The sequence below is a fragment of the Gracilinanus agilis genome, chromosome 6, assembly GCF_016433145.1.
Source record: "Gracilinanus agilis isolate LMUSP501 chromosome 6, AgileGrace, whole genome shotgun sequence".
NCBI lineage: Eukaryota > Metazoa > Chordata > Mammalia > Didelphimorphia > Didelphidae > Gracilinanus > Gracilinanus agilis.
This window is the reverse complement of record NC_058135.1, coordinates 277251879-277266251: the sequence shown is the minus strand read 5'-3', so window position 1 is coordinate 277266251 and position 14373 is coordinate 277251879. Positions and strand designations below refer to the sequence as shown.

The window sequence follows — 14373 nt, the reverse complement described above, 5'->3', positions numbered from 1 at the left end:
TTCTGCCAGCGGTGCACAGCAAACAAGTTGATGGTCATGAGGCGGAGCATTTGGTGCTTTCCCATGGAAGCGGGACTCTTTCTCAGGAGGAGTTGGAACTTGTGGAGGACGCCATCGGCCACCGCAGGAAATGTCTCCATCCCAATGCCGGTGAAGAGCCGCCCGTGGGCCTCCAGAAAACTGCAGGTGAAACTCTGGTGAAGGTCCGCAGGGCGCAGACTGCCGCCGGGCGCCAGCCTTTCTCTCTCTTGCTCCCTGCGCCTCGTGCCTTCAAAGAGCTGCCTGAGTTTTTCCTCACTGGAAACGCTTGGTCTCGGGGCAGCTAAGGCCCTCATGAAGTAGCACACAGCGTGCAGCTTTCTCTTGGTAGACGCCGCCAACAGGGCCAGCTGGTGATAGGGGTGGCCGTCCCGAGGATCGAGCCGATGAGCTTTCAGGTACCAGCTTCGGGCTTCCCCAAAGTTCTGGGTGCCCCGCGTTTGCTCTCTGAACCGGGAAAGGTCTCCCAGGCAAATGAGAGTCTTCTGGGCACAGGTCAAGGCACACTTCAAGGGTCCCGGCGCCGCCTCCTCCTCGCTGCCAGGGGCCGCTCCATCGCCAAGCTCTTCCAGCTTGAAGCCGTGCTTCTTCTGCAGCTGCTCCAGCAACTTGTCAAAGAAGTCAGTGCCCTGCTCCACTAGTTGCAAGAGGCTCTCACGAATGGGCTCTGGCTTCCCAGGACAGGGGTCCTTGAGGAGCTGTCCAAAGCTGCCAATCACCGGAGAGAAGGCCTTCTTCCAAAGCACCTCACACACATTGTGCTCTTCAGCAAACTCCACATCGTCTAGGATGACTCTTTCATAGGAGCCCAGCAGGCCATTTCTGAGCTGCTCCAGCTCCGTCAGGTCCTCTCTACTCTCTGGCCCTTTGGCAAGCAGGGCGCTGAGCCGCGCTTCTCGGGCGCTGGCCAGAGAAAGAATCTGAAGCAGCACTTGACTCTTGAGACGCCTTCCCCGCTGCCCTGGCTCCTGGGAGGAAAGGGGCCGCTCAGATGCGTGGCGTTCAGGCCCAGCGCAGGAGAAGGGCAAGCGCCGGGCCGGGTCCATCCACCTCACGGGGCCTCCTCTGCCCCCGTGGCTGGGTGGCGGAGTAACTCCCAAACGACCGAGGGCCGGCCATGGGGTTGGGGGTGAAGACATCATAATTGGCGCTCTGATGAACTGGGTAGTCGGAAGAATAGGTCTCGTTCTGGTGAGATTCCCTCCAAGCCGGGGGAAAACTGAGCCATCCCCGAAAGAGAGAGAAGGGCTCTGGATGCTCAGAGGGAGTTGATGGCCAGTCTCTGTTGGGTGCGCTGTTGGAGCAGGGCTCCACCCATATCTCGGCAATCCCAAGTGTGTCCACTCCGGGGACGCTGGGGCATTTGGTGGCAGGGGGTGCCACTGCCCAGGAAGGTGTGAAGAAATTCCACGGACAAGTCCCGGAAGCTGCCAGTCGTATGGTGTTCGGCTCCTGTTCCTGGCAGGGGCTTGCTCCACCTTGCTTGCCATCTTCTCAGCCTTCGCCTGGCCCTCAGGCTACACCCTTGGTGCACTATCCTCCAGGCAGGTAGCAGGTTCACAGTGAGGACAGCAAACTTCTTGGAGTCTTCCTGGATATTTCCTGCCTAATCAATGCCCCTTGGTGCTAGGAAGAAAAAGTAATCTCCCTGTCTCTCAGTCTCTCTCTCTCTCCCCCTGTCTCTGAGTCTGTCTGTCTCTCTCCCTTTCTCATTCAGTCTCTCTCTCTCTCACTCACTCTCTCTCTCTCTCTCACCCTCCCTCTCTCTCTCTCTCTCTTTTTTTTTCTCTCTCTCTCTCTCTCCCCACAAGGCAGCCACCACAAGTCAGTGTACCTTGATCCTTGAGGTTTCTCTTCCAACACCTTGTGCTAGAAAGCAAAATGGTCAGGAAGATGAGACGCCCTCTTCAATAGTCTGTGCTAGTAGAGAAGGTGAAATCCAGGGAGCTCCTGCACTTGAGTTCAACAGCAGATTTCTGCCTTCCCCAGCTTTTGTGAGCTGCTTTTAAGGGGGAGGGGCCCTGTCAGACTCCTCCCCTGGGGCCAGGGGTGGGGGTGAGGAGTTCGAATTGATGAGACCTCATTGGCCACACAAAGTGACGTCAAACAGCTGCAGCCAATAGTAAAGGCCAGCTTTCCTCTCCATCCTTTCCAATGGGGAAAGCCACACCCACAAGCCTTTAGTGTGGGGGAGAGGGAGGTGTGAACTTCTCAGGGCCAATTAAGCACCAAACCCTCTGATTATTCAAGAAGGATAATCATCATTAGAGAAGAAGGTGGATTCGAGAAGTCTCAAGGGATAGTTAGGGAAAGTATTCTTTAACATAAATGCTTCAGAACTGTCCTGTGTCATTGCTTTGCTGCTAGTACAGAAGTCCATTACATTGGATTTTACCATAGTATATCAGTCTCTGAGTACAATGTTCTTCTGGCTCTTCTCCTCTCCCTCTGCATCAATTCCTGGAGGGAAATTTATAGTTTCCCTCTTTATATTCAAGTCATTCACCCATTCTGAATTTATCTTGGTGTAGGGTGTGAGATGTTGATCTAAACCTAATCTCTCCCATATGGTTTTCCAAATTTCCCAGCAGTTTTTGTCAAACAGTGGATTCATGTCCCAAAAGTTGGGCTCTGTGTATCATACACTGTCTTGCTGATGTCATTTACCCCAAGTCTATTCCACTGATCCTCCCTTCTGTCTCTTAGCCAGTACCATATTGTTTTGATGACTGCTGCTTTATAGTATAGTTTAATATCTGGTACTGCTAGGCCCCCTTCAGTCACATTTTTTTTCCATTATTTCCCTTGATATTCTTGATCTGTAGTTATTCCAAATGAAATTTGTTATAGTTTTTTCTAATTCAGTAAAGAAGTTTTATGGTAGTTGGATAGGTATGGCACTAAATACGTATATTAATTTGGGGAGAATGGTCATTTTTATTGTGTTAGCTGGTCCTACCCATGAGCAATCAATAGCTTTCCAATGGTTTAGATCCAGTTTTATTTGTTTGGAAAGTGTTTTGTAGTTTCTTAGTAGTTTTGTAGTTGTTTTCCTATAATTGCTGTGTTTGTTTTGGTAGATAGATTCCCAAGTATTTTCTGTTGTCTAGGATGATTTTAAACGGTGTTTCTCTTTCTACCTCTTGCTGCTCTAATGTGTTGGAAATGTATAGAAATGCTGCTGATTTATGTGCCTTTATTTTGTATCCTGCAACTTTGCTAAAGCTGTTGATTATTTCTACAAGCTTCTTAGTTGATTCTCTAGGATTTTTTAAGTATACCATCATATCATCTGCAAAGAGTGATAGCTTAGTCTCCTTATTGCCTATTTTGATACCTTCAATTTCTTTTTCTTCTCTAATTGCTACTTCTAGTGTTTCTAGTACTATGTTGAATAATAGAGGTGATAATGGGCATCCTGATCTTATTGGGAAGGCTTCTAATTTATCCTCATTGCATACGATGTTTGTTGATGGTTTTAGGTATATACCGTTTATAATTTTTAGGAAAGGTCCTTCTATTCCTATACTTTTGAATGTTTTCAATAGGAATGGATGCTGTATCTTGTCAAAGGCTTTTTCAGTATCAATTGAGATAATCACTCTCTCTCTCTTTCTGTCTCTCTCTCTCTCTCTCTCTCTCTCTCTCTCTCTCTCTCTCCCCACAATTCAGTGAATCCTTGATCCTTGAGGTCTCTCTTCCAACACCTTGTGCTAGAAAGCAAAATGGTCAGGAAGATGAGACCCCCTCTTCAATAGTCTGTGCTAGTAGAGAAGGTGAAATCCAGGGAGCTCCTGCACTTGAGCTCAACAGCAGATTTCTGCCTTCCCCAGCTTTTGTGAGCTGCTTTTAAGGGGGAGGGGGCCAGTCAGACTCCTCCCCTGGGGCCAGGGGTGGGGGTGGGAGTTCGAATTGATGAGACCTCATTGGCCACACAAAGTGATGTCAAACAGCTGCAGCCAATAGTAAAGGCCAGCTTTCCTCTCCATCCTTTCCAATGGGGAAAGCCACACTCACAAGCCTTTAGTGGGGGTGGGGGGGAGAGGGAGGTGTGAACTTCTCAGGGCCAATTAAGCACCAGACCCTCTGATTATTCAAGAAGGATAATTCCCCTTTATTGAAAAGTGGATAATCATCATTAGAGAAGAAGGTGGATTCACAGGAATCTCATGAATATCTTAGAATACTGAAGTATCTGGATTTCTGAGTAATCTTTAGAGGATGACAGAGAATTGGAGAAGCACCGTCTGTTTAAACATGGAAAACATAAGTGATTTAAAAAAAAAAAAAGGATGCTTCCTGAAAATTATAGGCCAGGGATCTTGACATCTAACCAGAAAAATTCTAGAAGTCTTAAGGGATAGTTAGGGAAAATCTAAAAAAAGAAAGTGGTGTGAATTGCTCAAGAACAAATCCTGCCATTTCATTATATCATTTCTTCTGCAGTGTCTAGACTGAGAGTCAGCCATGGGTTTGGGAGTGAGGAGATCATAACTTGTGCACTGATGAATTGGGTAGTCAGAGGAATAGTTCTTGTCCTGGAGAGATTCTCTCCAAGCCTCAGGGAAAACTGTGCCATCCTGGAAAGAGAGAGAAGGGCTCTGGATGCTCAGAGGGAGTTGCTGGCCAGTCTCTGTTGGGTGAGCTATTAGAGCAAGGCAACACCCATATCTCCGGAATCCCAAGACTGTCCATTTTGGGGACTCTGGGGCATTCGGTGGCAGGGGTGCCACTGGCCAGGAAGATGTGAAGAAATTTCATGGACAAGTCCTGGGAGCTGCCAGTGGTATGGAGTTTGGCTCCTGTTCCTGGCAGGGGCTTGCTCCATCTTCTCAGCCTTCTCTCTGAGTCTCTCTGAGTCTCTCTGTCACTCTCACTCTCTCTCCACAAGGAAGCCACCACAAGTCAGTTATTCCTTGAGATCCTCCTCCAAAGCCTCTTGCTTGAAAGCAAAAAGGTCAGGAAGATGAGACCCCCCCTCTTCGATAGTCTGCACTAGTGCTAGTAGTTTAGGTCATAGTGTATTGCTATGATGGTATTATTCCTGGTCATGGCATTTTTGATCTTCAAACAAATGTTCTCTGCCATGCTTCTTTCTTCACCTACCTAGATCTCTTCATACAAGTACATATTTTTCACACACAGAGTTATTCATGTGCCCATTGTATGTAAGTCGTTCCCTTTGTTTTTAGTGGACTCTTCAAAAGTCATGACCCTCTGATGGGTTTCATCTCAAACAGTAAATACAAATGGATATTCTTGTCTCGGTAATGCCAATTTGTTTTGCTTGGTGATGATATCTTGTACATTTATGTGGGAGAACTTGAGGCCATGTCCTTATTTTCCCTTTTTCTTTGGATCTTATCACCTGTTAATTTCTGGGTGTTTCTGCCACTGCTTCTCTTCTTACTCCACAGTAGCTATTATCAAAGGGATTTTGTTTGTGGTCACATGTGAGCATTTTTTTTCTTCACCCCCTTCCAATTCTTTTCATTTTAGAGCTATTTAGATTATATTTTGAGTAGAAGGGGTCAAAAAAGAGTCAGAGACACAGAAAAGGGGTAAAAAACCCTCCCATCAGCCCAAAGCTATGACAGAAATTAGTCTGAATGAAAGAAAAAAGGAAGGTACATAGTGATGAAAGGAAGTATAGGCAAAGAAGAAATGGTATGAGACTAAAAAGAGGAGAAATAATTCAAAACCCCTCATATGAAGACCAAATTGAAAATCCTCAAGATCAAATGAGAAATTAATGAAATAGAAAGTACAAGAACTATTGAAGGAATAAATAAAACAATATGCTTCTATTTTGTAAAAAAAATAAAAAAAAACTACTTTTTGATGATCATGACTGGAATCAGAATCAGTAAAATCAATTATGCTTCCATAAAATTTCACCTCCAGGAGAAAGTTTCACTGACCACAAATCAGGGCCAAATTCGAATATCTCTCCTGGTGTTGCATCAATAAAGTTGACCAAGCCTTAAAATTTTACTCAGATAATTCTCTGAGAGTTTAAAGACATCATGCTACAAAATCTATCACTAGAAATTTAAACTAAGGTTATTTGGAATTCCACAGAAAGAATCAATACCAGGTAATTGACTTAAAAATCTCAAAAAAATAATGTTGCCCAAATAAGTCACCTTTGAGAAATAAAGAGGGGAGGAAATAGATATAGATATAGATATAGATATAGATATAGATATAGATGTGTGTGTTTGTATGTGTGTATAAACACACACATATATACAAACCCTTGGAAGTACCCTACACATAAACACCACAGATCTACTTGCCGTCCTCCAGGTCTTTGATAAGAAAGGGAAAAAAATTCCAAGGGAATGCTACAAAATCTGTCACTAGAAATAAAAAATCAATTACATCCTGGAATTCCACAAAAACAGTCAATACCTGGTAGTTGACTCAAAACTCTCAAAAAAAAAATAATGTTGGAAAAGTACTGTCAACCTTGAGAAAAGGCAGGGTGGGGCTAAATAAATAAATAAATAAGCAAACAAACAAACAAACAAATAAATAAATAAATAGAGTAACAAAAATATAAATGAATGAATATATATACAGATACATAAATATGTATATATATGTATATATATCTACACACACACGCATATATGTGTATATATAAAATTTTGCGTGTGTGTGCATGCCTGTGTTTGAGTATTCCAATTCCACTGCTGCAGGTATCAATTCATAGGTGACAATTCTGGTGCTCACTCACACCAGGATGCTGATGCAGATGGTGACTATGACCACGATGCCTGTGGCGGCGGCGGCGGTGGTGGCGGCAGCGGAGGTGGCGGCGGCCACCACAAAGCATGTCCGTGACTTGTAAAAACTTTTCTCGGTCCCACACTGGCACATCGGAGGCCAGTGCCTTGATCTGAAGGGTCTCATCGTATGTGAGGAGGACCAGGTCCCCTGCACTTAGCAGGACCGGGATTCACTGCTTCTTACGAGAACGTCCTTTATTCTTGATTTTCACTGGCCGTAACTTGAGGTAGCAGGATAAGATGTGGTCGTCGTTATTTCCCCTTCTGCTGAGGATCTTCTTCTGAGAGGCGATGCTTGCAAGCTCCTCCCCACAGGGGCCGAGGGCCCTGAGGTGACAGTTGGGAAGGGCAAATTGTTGTTCAGTAAAAATAAATGTGGTAGCTTGATAGGTATTGCACTAAATAAATAGATTAATTTGGGGAAGATGGTCATTTTTATTATGTTAACTCATCCAACCCATGAGCAATTAATGTTTTCCCAATTCTTTAGCTCTAGTTTTAATTGTGTGGAAAGTGTTTTGTAGTTGTGTTCGTATAATTCCTGTGTATGTCTTGACAGATAGATTCGTAAGTGTTTTATTTTGTCTAGGGTGATTTTAAATGCAGTTTCTCTTTCTAACTCTTGCTGCTGGGATATGTTGGAAATATATAGAAATGCTGATGATTTTTGTTGGTTTATTTTGTATCCTGCAACTTTGCTAAAGCTGTTAATTATTTCCACCAGTCTTTTAGTTGATTTTCTCGAATTCTTTAAGTATACCATCATAACATCTGCAAAAAGTGATAGTTTAATTTTCTCATTGCCTACTTTAATACTTTCAATTTCTTTTTCTTCTCTAATTCCTATCTCTAGAGTTTCTAGGATAATTTTAAATAATAGAGGTGATAATGGGCATCCTTGCTTCACTCCTGATTTTATTGGGAAGGCTTCTAATTTATCTCCATTGTAGATGATGCTTGTTGATTGTTTTAGATATATACTGTTCATTATTTTTTGGAAAGGCCCTTCTATTCCTAAACCTCCTAGCGTTTTCAATAGGAATGGATGTTGTATTTTTCAAAGACTTTTCCCATATCCATTGAGATAATCATGTGATTTTTGTTGGTTTTCTTGTTGATATGGTCAATTTCGTGGATGCTTTTCCTAATATTGAAATATCTTTGCATTCCTGGTATAAATCCCACCTGATCATAATGAATAATCCTCATGATCACTTGTTGGAGTCTTTTTGCTAGTATTCTATTTAAGATTTTTGCATCTATGTTCATTAAGGAGATTGGTCTATAGTTTTCTTTCTCTGTTTTTGATCTACCTGGCTTTAGGATCAGTACCATATTTATGTCATAGAAGGAATTTGGTAGAACTCCTTCTTTGCTTATTATGTCATATAGTTTGTATAGTATTGGGATTAGTTTTTCCTTGAATGTTTGATAGAATTCACTTGTGAATCATCTGGTCCGGGGGATTTTTTCTTAGGGAGTTCTTTGATGGTTTGTTCAATTTCTTTTTCTGATATGGGATTACTTAAGTATTCTCAGTTGTAACATTCTACAGAATCTATGTGTAGCTCTCTCACTGGCTTGGGAGTATTACTCTACTCCCAAACTGTTAACAGATTATAAATATATGATTTCTTCATGGACCCATGACAAAATCATGATGCAATGCAAAGAATGCTGAGTACAAAAGAAAACAGGTCTATGTTTCCAAATCTACTGTTTAAAAAAAGTACTATCCTACTAATTGGCCCATTGCTCTGGAGACATTCAAGATTCCCACTCGAATTGCTCCTTCTTGATATGTTTGATAAATTCTTTGGGGAACAAATAACAAATTATCAGTCTATGTATAAATAGAGTCTCACCGAGGAAACTTTTGATCTTGGTGTCACTGCAAGAATGCCATTTCTTTCACAGGTAGGATGAAAAAATATGTGTAATGCTTTCATATTCTAAGATATGATAATTTAATGCACATAACTCTGGGTTGGAAAAGTGGAAAAATCATTTGACGAAATTTTCCCAGAAATAATTGAGGCGGTAAGAATCTAGATAGTAGGTCAGGAGATAGGACTTAGAGTGACTCCACTGACTGGAACAAGATTCTGTTTTGTTTTGTTTTTCTCCTCTCTTCATTGTACCTTGTCTGTTTGTGGGGACTGGACAAAATCTAAGATATAGTCTAACTATTAGTTTTATGACACTATTATCTTTAAGGTTTTATATATATACACATACACATATGTATATGTATATATCCAATATTCAATATAAAGGTTCTAGGATTGGAAAGAAGGCTGAGTGTATTTTTTCTTCTTATTACAAAAGTTCTGGAATATTATCTATGTACTTATTAATAGATCCATAAAAATAGATTTTGAGAAGGAATGGACCTTAGAGATCACCCATACCACTTATCATGCAGATAATCTTGCATTTAATAATGATGGTGGACAGACATTTCCATGGCATTTTAAATTTATTAAATTCATTTGTCACCACCACATTGAGAGACAGGCTATGTATATTTTATCATACCCATTTTACAAAAAATGAAATAGTCTCAGAGAAGGCAAGTAGATAGCAGAAATAGATAGGGTTGGTTTCTAATACATGCAGTCATTACTATCCACAGACATTCCTCTTAATATTCTCTTTTTATGTCCCAACCTCTTATTTACTCTTTCCTCGGAGTATTACCAAGGTCACAATATTTTTATAAACTGTTTTGCTTAGATTATTACTAGATCTACAGCTGCGATGGTTCTACAGACTCATCTATCCCAGCCTTCTAGTTTTCAAATGGCTCAGCTGAAGTACAGATAGGGTAACTATTTTGCCCAAATATGAAGGGACAAAGCCAGGATCCAAACTCAGTTCTTGTGATTTTCAGTTTAGCACTCTTTCTCCTGCAATACATTTTCTTTGGACTTTCAAATGAAAGAAAAAATAAATTTCTAAAATAAATGCCATCATTCAATGATTCATTCATAGGTAAAAGAGATTTCCCTTCTGAATAAGCTCCCCTTTTTGTTTCTGATGGATTAATAAATTTTTTCAAGATTATATTCCTCTATATTCCCTTTGAATGGCAATATCAACTCATTATGTTACCTTCAGAAAGTCAATTTATTTTTCTAGGTCTCCATTTCTTCTTCTGTCAAGTGAAGCAAAAGATATCTACTCTGCATGGAATACAGGAATTCTGGAAAGACCAAGTGCTGCAGGACTTAAAAGAGTCCAGCAAATATATAAAATTTTTATCAAGATGAATTTAATTTATGAAACATGATTTCAAACTTCTGGGAAAATGTACTCCATAATCTTCTGTTTAATCAAAAACATCAATTTTCAGGTATAATGGTTTTTTCAATCCCCATCAGTTTCTTTCCCAAAGTTTTATCTTAGGATAAAGTTGACTATAGAATCTTGAAGGCTCTTCCTTACAGAATACAATTACCATCAAAAGATATGTATCCAGGTTTGAATTCTGGATCAAATAATAACCTGAACTCCAAATTTGGGTAAAAGGAAAGATTTATCCTTATATCCCAACATCTACTTGGCAAGCACAGACAGGATGGTAGAATGGGTGACAGTATTTATGAAAATGCCTAAGGGCATTAGTGGATTGCCTTACAGGCCTGGAGTTAGAGAGACTTGAATTCAACTCTTGTTTCAGACACTTAATAACTGTTTGATGCTGAGCATATCTTTAAATTCAATAAATTCCTTTGCATTCTCTACTGGTAGAATTTCTGGAATCTAAACAGATATGACTATAGAATGGAGATATTTTGGGATACTAAGCTCTTCCTGAATTATTTTAAAAGCTTATCCAATAGTTGTACAACTATTTTATTCTATGAATAAGATTATTCTTATGATTGGAACAGCATTTAGAGCCTGAAGACTGAAAAAAATCACCAGAAAGTCATAATTTAAAATACTTGTCATCTTTTCATAGCTTGCTTTTGAAATTCATTCTATAGTAATGCAACAAAAATAATAGCTTACTGAGGTACATGGATTTTTTTAAATGGTACAAGAAGAATTACATGATTTTTAAAAAAATTGTGATCAATATGATAACTCAGGAATCAGTTATTCTTATTGTATCATAAGTTAATACATATGATTACTCTTTTTTTACTTTTTATCTCTTTTATCTTTTTTATATATTTTTCTTTTCATCTTTTTTTTCAATTATAGGAAGAAACAATTTTAAACCATTACTTTCTGATCTTTTGCAATCCAAATTCTCTTTTTGTCTCCCTTCTCAGGGAGCAACAGATCTGATAAAAGTTATTCCAGTGTTGTCATATGATACAAATTTCCCTATTTTTTATGTAGTGAAAGAAGAGGTATTACATATGTAAGGGAAAAAATTATGAAAGAAATAAGAAGAAATTACATGGTTTGTTCTGGATTCATAGCCTGGGAGTTACTTCTATGGCTGTCGATATGTGATGAGTTCTTGGGCTTGTCTTGAGCTCTTACTTTGCTAATAATAGTTTAGTCCTTCAAAGTTGCATGATATTTCTGTTACTGTATACATTGTTCTCATTCTACTCACTTCACTTTCAATCATTTCATACAAATATTTCCAAGGTTTTTTTTTTCTGAAATAATCCCATTTTTCATGCATTATAGTGCAGTAGTATTCCATAAAAACCATATACCACAATTTCTCTCTCTCTCCATTCCCCAACCATAGACATCCCTTCAGTTTCCAATTTTTTGCTACCACAAAGGGATCTACTCTAAATATTTTTGTACACTTGGACCATTTTCCCTTCTCTATGATCCTCTGGGGTTATGGAACTAGTAAGGGTAATGCTGGGTCAAAGGGTATACAACTTTTATAGCCTTTTGGGCATAGCTTCAAATTGCTCTCCAGAGTGGGTGTATCAGTTCACATCTCCAAAAATAGTGTATTACTGTTCCAGTTTCCCCAGATCTTCTTCAGAGTTTATCAGTTTTCTTTTTTGTCATATTAGTCAATCTGATCATTGTGAGGTAGTATCCAGAGTTGTTTTAATTGTTTTAACTTGCATTTGGAGCTTTTTTATATGACTATAAATGTTTTTTTTTCTTTATCTGAGAATTGCGTATTGATAGCTTTTGACTGTGATAACTTTTATTTTGAGTAGAAAAAATGATATACTGAGGGGAAGGCAAATGAGTATAGGACTATGAAGTAACAGCCTTGCTGTTAGTAACATATTGGTTTATGTCTTACTTTTGACATATACTAATTATAGCACCATGTGCAAGTCACTTGACCTCTCTATATACCAAAGAGACTCTCTAAGACTTTTACTAGTTGTATTTAAACAGTACTGCAAGATACCTAGGAAGGATAAAAACACAGGCTTTAAAAAAGCAAACATGAGTAGAATAATAAGTAAGGAGACCAGAGCAATCAGAAAGTCAGAAAAGGTAGAGTCAAAGAAATGGCAGAACACAAAGAGAGGTAGGAGGTAAAGTCAAACTTCACTATTTTTTAAATTTTATCATGGCATGAAAAATGCCCTAATAATTTAGTAGCTCACATGATACATTTAATAATTTTTGTGGACTTAAAATGGAATTGATTTCTTGTATATTATTCAGGGAATTAAGGACCAAGAATTGTCTTGCTTATATGTCAATAGAGTGTATAGAGTAAGGGAGGTGATTATTCTGCTCTACAATGTCCTTGTAATTCTACATTTTGTATTATTGTGTACCATATACAATAAAATATACCACATTTTAAACTGACAAGTTGGAGTAGATTTGGAGCAGATTGTTCAGTATAGTAAGAAGACCAAAGACCATCTCACAAAAAATAAAGGATTAATTGGAGTTGTTGGGAAGCAATGATTCAATGGGATTTATATATTTCTTTAACTATTTAAAAGACTATGAAATGAAAGGTAAATCATATTTATTATGTTTGGTTCTATAGTGTATGTATGAGACTAGCACTCATAGAAGGAAGATTTTGGTTCAAATCAAGGGGGGGGGATGTGCCCTCACAACTATCACTATGTCAAAGTGGAATGTGTTGAATTTGGATGTAGGTAGTAGGCTTGTCATCACTATAAGTGTTTAGTCAGCTAAAAGAACACTGGATAAAGTTGCTATAATTGGAATTCATCATTTGGACAAGATTTGGATTAGATGGTCTCTGAGACTGTATTACATGAGCTTATGCTACACAGAGAATTGAAATTTAGAAGGGGAAACACATGTTCACATTCAGTCAAGAAATGGGAGAGACTACCTGGATGTTTCAAATTAAGAGGATTCCAAAACAACAGATTGATGGTAAAGGCTCAGTGAAGTGGCTTATGTGATATTGAAAGAAACTCTTTATTTTCCAAAAGAAAAAGAATGCAGATTTGAGATTCTTGTTGATTAGGCTGTGGAATTTAAAATGAATTTTGTTTCATTTTCTTATTATTTCAATATAAACGGTGTTGAGATCATATCAATGAAGCCCTTTGAATCTGTAGAGGTCATGATACAAGGACAAAAGGATACTCATTTGTTTCTACCTTTCTTGTTAAATCACACAGAATCAATGAACCTCAAGAAGAAAAACAAACAGGAAATGCCCAGCAGAAACTACACTCAAGTGACTGAATTCATTCTTTTGGGATTGACCAGTCGTCCAGAGCTACGCTCTGCTTTCTTTGCCCTGTTTCTGATGATCTATATGATCACTGTGGTAGGAAATGTTGGCATGATTGTTTTAATCAAGATTGATTCTCGACTTCACACCCCCATGTACTTTTTCCTCTCTAGCTTATCATTTCTGGATCTATGTTTCTCCACAAATGTTACTCCAAAGATGCTAGAAAACTTCTTATCAGAGAAGAAGACCATTTCCTACACCAGTTGTTTGGTCCAGTGCTACATTGTCATTGCTGTGGTGCTCACTGAACACTGTATGCTGGCTGTCATGGCCTATGATCGCTACATGGCCATCTGCAACCCACTACTGTATAGCAGTAAAATGTCAAATGCTGTCTGCATCAGGCTGGTCATCATTCCCTATGTCTATGGATTTCTTCTCAGTTTGATGGAGACCTTGAGGACCTATAATTTATCCTTCTGTGGAGACAATGAGATTAACCATTTCTACTGTGCTGACCCCCCTCTCATCAAACTAGCATGTTCTGATACATATAGCAAAGAGCTATCCATGTATATAGTGGCTGGGTACAGCAATGTCCAGTCTCTTCTGATCATTCTTACATCATACATGTTCATCCTTGTGGCCATCCTCCGTAGCCGTTCTGCAGAGGGAAGGCGCAAGGCTTTCTCTACATGTGGGTCCCACCTTACAGTGGTCACCATCTTCTATGGGACCCTCTTCTGTATGCATTTAAGACGTCCCACTGAAGAGTCTGTAGAGCAGGGCAAAATGGTAGCTGTGTTTTATACAACAGTGATCCCCATGTTGAACCCCATGATCTATGGTCTCAGGAACAAAGATGTGAAGGAAGCCCTGACCAAAGCAATTGGAAGGAAAGTTCTGACTAAATAA

At 39.6% G+C, this 14373-nt stretch overlaps 1 protein-coding gene across 1 annotated transcript; it reads left to right on the top strand.

Moving 5' to 3' along the window:
- Nucleotides 1-13434: 13434 nt before the first annotated feature.
- LOC123251662 (olfactory receptor 1030-like) lies at nucleotides 13435-14373 on the top strand. Its single transcript, XM_044680966.1, has one exon. The coding sequence runs from the start codon at nucleotides 13435-13437 to the stop codon at nucleotides 14371-14373; it is 939 nt and encodes a 312-aa protein (XP_044536901.1).